The following is a 7,905-nucleotide window of genomic DNA, read 5'->3' on the forward strand; positions in this document are numbered from 1 at the left end:
TAAATCCAGCCTTGCTCAAGAGTGAACCAGAAACTAAGTTCTTCCGAATGTCTGGCACATGCAGCACATTTTTGAGCGTCACCTCTTTACCCGAGGTCATCTTCAACACCACATTTCCCACTCCCACAACTTCAGACGTTGCGTAGTTTCCCATGAACAACTTTCGATCCCCAACGGTGGCATAGGTGGAATACATGTCTTTCTCGGCACACACGTGACTCGTAGAGCCGATATCGATCCACCATCCTCTTGGATCATCCACCATGTTGGTCTCACATATAACAGCACTAAGATCAATATCAGAAAGTGCTAAAGGTACATACCTTTCTTGAACCATGTTCACTTGCCTTGGTTTCTAATTTTTGTTGTTTTTCTTTGGTAGTCGGCAGTCCCTTGCCATATGATTCGGTTTGCCACAGTTGTAGCAACTTACCTGGAATTTATTCGCTTTCCCCTTTTGCTTTCCATCATGGGGTTGCTTCCTCTTGTGACTCGTACTAGACTCCGCCAGATTTGCTTTGGCCTCGGTTTCCATCAGCTTTTTATGTGACTTGGCCTCGGTATTTCTGTTGTCCTCCTCGATGCGAAGCCTCACAATAAGATCTTCAAGTTTCAACTCCTTACGTTTGTGCTTAAGGTAGTTTTTGAAGTCTTTCCACAGTGGAGGCAATTTCTCAATGATAGACGCGACTTGGAATGGTTCATTGATTTCCATTCCTTTGGCCAATAAGTCATGCAAGATGATTTGTATCTCTTGCACTTGACTCATTACAGTTTTTGAGTCTACCATCGTGAAGTCCAGAAATTTGCCAACTACAAACTTCTTTATGCCGGCATCTTCAGTTTTGTACTTCTTTTCCAAAGAATCCCATAATTCCTTGGCCGTCTTCACAGAGGAGTAGACACTATAGAGAGTGTCTTCGAGGCCATTCAGAATATAATTCCTGCAGAGAAAATCGCTGTGGTTCCATGCATCTATTGCTTTCCTTCTTTGTGTGTCAGAATTGCCTTCAACGACGACGGGGGGATCCTCCTTGAGAAATCTAGACAGATTAAGGGTGGTCAGATAGAACAGCATCTTCTGCTGCCAACATTTGAAGTCGGCACCAGAAAACTTTGGCGGCTTTTCTCCATGAGAGGGTGCGGAAGTGAGCGGAGTGAATGAAACAGTAGACATCTTCAGAATCCGGGAAATACAAAGAATTTCGTCTTGCGATTTTTAGTAGGTTGTATTCTGAATTCTGAAAACTTCAATGTCGGAAGCAATCAACAGCAATGAAAATGATCAACACAGTCGAGGCGAGAGAAACACTCTATCCACAAGACAAAATTGCCCGTTCCAAGTGCTAAACGTTAGCGGCAATCGTCTCTAAGATACAACGACTTTCGATCGTGATATAGCAGCACAACAAATATCACGAACTTCAACGAACGAAAATATGCTTTAACTTTTCTTTGAGAAAGTGAGGGAGAGATTTTGAGAAATCAGAAATCTGAAATCTACGTTATCAGATGTTTCTGTATTTTTTTTCTGTGTTATAACCATCATATATATAGTCTTATACACGAAACAACACGTTTGAAGGCATAAGGATGCAACCCATGACAGAAAAATGCCAAAAACAGTCGTGACTGTTCATTCTGCAGAAGGTGCGCTCGGGCGGTAATTTTCTACCGCGCGAGCGCCCAACTTTAAGCCAACACACTGCTTCGCCATTTTGGTACCGCGCTCCCGTGGTAATTTTTAACCGCGCGGGCGCACGTCGCTTTGAACTCACTGTCTTGCATGTGCGGTGCTTCGCCCGCGCGGTAATATTTTACCGCTCGGGCCTACTCCATAAAATAATAAAATATTATTTTAAATAAATTTTATTCAAAAAAAATAGCAGCAAGAGCATGAGCGTGAGCATGGGAAGAAGAAGCTTGGGCTTGGGGAGATCAGCAGCCATATTTTGATGATTAATGTTTGTGTGGATATATATCATGTAGTGCTAAGGTCGTCTCTCGTATTTATACTAGTCTAGTGCATGGCAAAGCACGTAAATAATTTACAAAAAAATAAAATGTGTCCCAAGAATACATTGTACCACTACAAAAAAAAAACGGCATTTGCCACGGTTATATCGTGAATAAAACCGTGGCCAAATTGAATTTGCCACGGTTTTGCCACGGTTTACGAAAACCATCTGGAAATGCTTCGTGGCAAACGTTTGTCACGGTTAATTTTTCCGTGGCAAATATTGCCACGGTTTAAAATATACTGTTACAAATTATTGTCACGGTTTATATATATACCGTGACAAATTATTCTCACGGTTTTTATTACACCGTGGCAATGTTGGCCACGGTTTTGCGAACTGTGGCAAGGAAACCGTGGCACTATATTGCCACAGTTGAATTAAACCGTGTCAATATATTGCCACGGTTAAGGAAACCGTGGCAATAATATTTCCACCATTAATGCTATTATTTCCAATAATTTTTCCCAAAATATTAATAAAATCATAAAATTCACACAAATTGTCCAAATTAAATATATTAAAACCAAAATACAACCAAAATATTCAAATTTCAATTCATGCATTAGTCCGAATTAAATGCATTAAAACCAAAACACACACAAAATATTCAAATTTCAATACATGCAGTAGTCTACTGACAGAACTGTGACCAATCAGAAGCCTGCTGGGTCTCGTCGTCATCCTCAGCGTCCTCGTGGTCGGGCTGAGAGGGCTCCTGAATACGCAGCGAATAAGATGGAACGGAAGACGTAGCAGCACGAGTGCCTTCTGTGGATTGTTTCTTCTTCCTGTTGATCGCAGAGCAAATAGTAGCCATCATCTTCTCCATCTTACTCAGTCGTGCCTGAGTCTGCTTGTGCTCTGCTCGAAGCCGTGCCTGAGTCTGCTCGTGCTCTGCTCGAAGCTGCTGCGTCTCCAGTCTCGCTGCCTGGGTCTCCTCCCTCGCAGCCTGAAGCTGTGACGCCATCGTCGACTTCATCTGACTACACCGCGAGAACGAGGTGTCATCTCATCCGAGAATATGGTCTGGGCGGTAGACCCAATACCATATACCCGTCGATGACTAACGCCACCGACGACGTCAAAATAAATTGCATTCACCTCGTTAGCCATCGGGCAGTGCTGCTTTTCTCCGGTATGCCTCAATGGAAAGCTCTTGGTGATTCGACGCTCGAACTCTTCCTGTTTTCACAAATGATAAAGATACATGTATAAATATTATTCAGTTCAATTTATTAAATTAACTAAACTCAATTGACATAGATACATGAATAAATAGTATTAAGTTGTTCAAATTAGTAAAATAAAAAAAACTCAATTGAATTACAACGTACACTGATTTGTTGGGACTTTCCATCAACAAAGGTCCCGTTCAACCGCCTGTGCGTTTTAGATGCAGCTCGTAACTGTTCGGATCTCTATTCAGCTCCTGACGCTGCATTGCACGCACGTGTACAGATAATTACAATTAACGAAGAGTTAATATGAAAGTCATATATACACGAAATTTTGCTTACCAGGCTCGCAGCGTGCATGAACCGCATAGGGTCGTGAGCCGGCAATGTGCTTCGCTGGACCAGTCCCTGGACCAGCAGGCTCGCTCCGTCTGTTATTCCTGTATGCCCTCGACATCTTCTGCCACTCTTCCATCTCCCAATGGGCAAGATAAGTAGCCCAGATCGTCTGATCTATAGTACGAGGTGTGCTGCCACGCTGCCTCATATAAAAAACAAAAAAAATAATATACAAATTTCAATATTAATAAACCAAAATTTAAAATTTCAAAAATAAAATTTAATATACAATTTTTTAGTATTACAGATCACTCGAAATTAAATTCTAATGCAATGTACACTACAGAAAAATACAAAAAAAGTTCAAATCAAATGAGTAACAGAAGCCGGTAAGACTTTCTGGCTTCGGAATCTAGGAAAAATCAAACAACGAGACTAGACGAAAATGTCCCTTCCAGAAAAACCACACTTGTACTATTTCCACTGACTACATAATCCACATCCGGTGCCAATGAAATGTTAGAAGAATCGATGTAATTAGTCGTTCCACCAATTGATAAACTCAAGAAACCTCATTGAACAAACACAAAGCAAGAAAAAAACTAAACACAACAAAAACAAATCCTCAACTTCGGAGGAAAAATCAAATGGTTAGATGCTATTCTACAAATCAAATGGTGGTGTGGTAGCTAGGAAAATAACTTGGACGTACAAAAAAATAATAAAGAAATGTTGAAACATATAATTTCTCTAGGGTGAGGAGGCAATCAAAAAGTTAAGCCAACATGCCTAACATTAAACAAGATAAGATCTACCACTTACCAGTAATGAGGATATATGACAAGTATAACAACGTTCTAGCAATATGCCACAATTCAACTCCTCGAATGATGAAGATAAGGTAATCTAAGAGTTCTTCAATATGGCACAATTCAACTGCTCGAATGACGAAGATAAGATAATCTAAGAGTTCAGTAAGAACTCGGAATATGGGATTTGATCCACGATTCCAAACTCCTGAGCTCTTCATAAATATGTCAAGAAAATTTGGATAGAAGATGGTAAGAACTACCCTTGTGAGCCACCTCTTACTCCACCCCACCACTTCCCAACCCAAAGGCAAAGCACTCGAATTATAACACATGCATAAAAACATGTTGTGACCGATATCCAATATAGATACATATAAATAGATATAGTATCACACAAGATCCAAGATACAAGCAGACACATGAAGCATACACTCAAATTTTAAATTTTATATTTAAATATCTTATTTTTAACTTTAATATAGTTACCATTGCCTAAATCATCGAGTAAACCAAATTTTTATGTGAAACCATATTATATGATACACTAGATGATATTCAGAATATTGTCCACCGTCAGTGAACTACATTCATTGAACAAGGGAAATATTTTAGAATTAGGAGTAAAATATATATCCAACCTTTGTCTTCAAAAAACACCGACTTAGATATCCAATCAGTAAGCTTTTCTATTTTTGCATAATTTTTTTTAAGTGTTTATGTCATTTAAATTATTTAGAAACTGAATTCAATCTAAATTTGGTACAGGAGGATTCATCTGTTTTCTCTATTCACCATCAAATAAAACTATTTCGAAAGGAGCAATATAAGAGTCTTAAAATTAAATTCCCATATGTCATATCCATGGCATTGCAAACAGAAAGCATGGACTTGAAACCAACAAAATATTCCAGTCATCATATATCATTGAACTTGAACTTTTCATTCATCGGGCGAAGAATAAGTATGCATCAACCTATTAAAGTAGAGAAAGACACAAAAAGAAAAATTGGAATAGATCAGAAGTGGCTAATTTTAACTAGGATTGATTCCACAATGATAATGAAAATACTAATATCTCAATTAATCATAAGTAGACTGCATAGTAGACTTCATAGTGCATACAACCAGTATTCACAGAACATAAAAGGCCGACAAGGAACTCATAAATCTAAGAGCAATGACTACTTGCAAGCATAACATTCAATTGCACACCTTACTCGCAGCCCGCAAGTACATATTTTTGAGAAAACCATGACTCGACATATGGTCCCTCTCACAGCTGCAAACAAGTACATTCTTCCCCTGCCCCCTCTGTGTGTGTGCGTGCGTGCATGCCAGAATGAGAGTTATTGTGGGTTACCTCAGAGTAGCTATCAGGAAAGAGCCCCAAAATAGTAAGAGCACTTATAATTGTATTTTCTAAAGCTGCAAGTGACTATACTCTTAACTCTTGTTTCTTTCCCTGCAGAAAGAAGCCTACAGGTTCAAAACTATCCGCTTCAAATTTTCAATCATGTACCCAAATGACTTTGCCACAGTAAAAAGGAACGAAAATTAATCCATACATGACAAATCAGCTTTACCACTGAATGAGCTAGAAAACATGTGAGCCATATATACCATCTTACTATTCAAGAGCCGGACATATTTGAACTCGAGGAGGTAAACACATTGAGTAAAAACTGGAGCCTGTGAGACTGCATAGAAAATTAAAATTGCTTCTAGATTGAATAAAGCACCTTACGAGTATGCAGAAGATCATTGATGGTTTTCAATGGTTCCGACATAGCAGCCAATTCTACAGGATTGTGAAGATCATCAGACATTGATGTCAAACACTCATCATGGAATTTATTGATGCAATTTTTTGTTTCTGTTGGAATGGAGTCCTTCAAACCAGCTTGGTCATGCCGGGTTAGGACATTCTCACAATCATGCAATGTCTGCAGTCAGAACAAACTAATGGTTGAGAATCTCTCATACAAAAAATTTGTGGTGTCATAGTAATTAAATATCCAAGACAAGTAAAAGGCGAGGGACTTTCTTCTCAATTGCATTAAGTATAAAACAAGTCAAAAGTGAATATTGGTAAAAGTTTCTAAAAGATTCATGTTTTGCAAAAGTATAGGTTTGATTTCTTTGGAGTTTGGATAAAGCAACACGCTTTTCTGTTTGCATGGAGAACCACCATATGTGAACAAGACATGCTCTGTCGCACTAGTTGCAACCTTGAGTTTCCAGACCTAATATTTCACAAAATTTTTAAGGCATGATGCACACCAAACTGTTTAAAGCATCAGAATGACCAGAACAGAAAACTACTTCAAAACACGGACCTCCTTGACTAAATCCACAAACAAAAACATTGCTAGGATTGATTCCAGCGGCTATCTTTTTTATCTATCATTGCATGTATATTCTGAACTGCTTTGAGCACACTGCCTTCATCTTTTGAGGAATCCTGAAAAATAATATCAATTTAGATGATTCAGACTGAGAGAATACATGGTGCAGGGATTCCAAAGTAGAGGTGAGATATATACAACCCTGACTTCCTACTATGGTCTTTAGCCTAACCATTTAAAGGAAAAATGAATCAAACACATCACAATAAACTGAATCTGTTCGTAAAGAAAGTAAAGTGATTCCGTTTATACATGAATCAAGTTGAATTTATACATATTATAATGAATCTGTTTAAGGAAAAATGAATCAAAGACAGAATTTTTATAGAACTTAAAAAGACTTATAATGGAGCTCAACATAATATACAGATTAAAAAAGGATTAAAAGACAGATGCAAACGAATTATGACAGAAAATTGAAGATAAAATGATGCAAACTTACAGCTGTCACAGGTATTTCAGCAATGTCAAACCATGAAGGCATAACAACGCCATCTATATGGAAACCCAAATGAGTAAATAGCAAAATGATAATGCAGTAAAGAGATTTTGTCGCTTGTGAAACCCAAATAAGATGCAATACCCAGGCTTACTACATTTCAGCGGCTTTCATTTTGAAGTTGTGTTATATAATATAATCAATCTTAGTATTTACTCATTAGATATCAGTTTGTTCTCTTTCTTTGAGTGATCAGATCACTCCAAAATGGGTAATATTCAAAAAAAATTATTTTAGACAGGATAATAATTCACAATCCACGCAAAAATGAGCCAGCAACAAATCTCAAACACGGGTACATCATTTTCAAGTGAACAATTTTACTATGGCTCAAGCATAATCAAGGCACCATTTACATCTTTACTGTACGTGGAACAATGAAATGCAGTATGATTGCCAAGGCATAATGGATAAAACAATAGAAGAGAAACAAGAAACTAGTTAGATTTGAACAAATCCCAACAATCCTCAACTTCATAAAGATTTGAACAAATCCCAACCATCCTCAACTCCGTGTAGTTCTTCTCGTGCTGTGATGAATACCTTCTTGACAAGTACACCACTGACCTCGATTCATAGAAATATCATCAAACCCGTGATTGCGTAGATCAACATGTAATATATATAGAGGAATAAAACATAAGACCGTTATAA

General features: G+C 38.0%; 1 protein-coding gene across 1 annotated transcript; it reads right to left on the minus strand.

The window, feature by feature from the left end:
- Nucleotides 1–355: 355 nt before the first annotated feature.
- LOC140860830 (uncharacterized) lies at nucleotides 356–1,177 on the minus strand. The gene has a single exon (XM_073263836.1). The coding sequence runs from the start codon at nucleotides 1,175–1,177 to the stop codon at nucleotides 356–358; it is 822 nt and encodes a 273-aa protein (XP_073119937.1).
- Nucleotides 1,178–7,905: the final 6,728 nt, after the last annotated feature.

The sequence above is a fragment of the Henckelia pumila genome, chromosome 4 (assembly GCF_033568475.1).
Source record: "Henckelia pumila isolate YLH828 chromosome 4, ASM3356847v2, whole genome shotgun sequence".
NCBI classification, from domain to species: Eukaryota; Viridiplantae; Streptophyta; class Magnoliopsida; order Lamiales; family Gesneriaceae; genus Henckelia; species Henckelia pumila.

Excerpts from the sequence above, each read along its gene's own strand:
- LOC140860830 (XM_073263836.1), bottom strand. The coding sequence starts at position 1,177 with ATGTCTACTGTTTCATTCACTCCGCTCACTTCCGCACCCTCTCATGGA.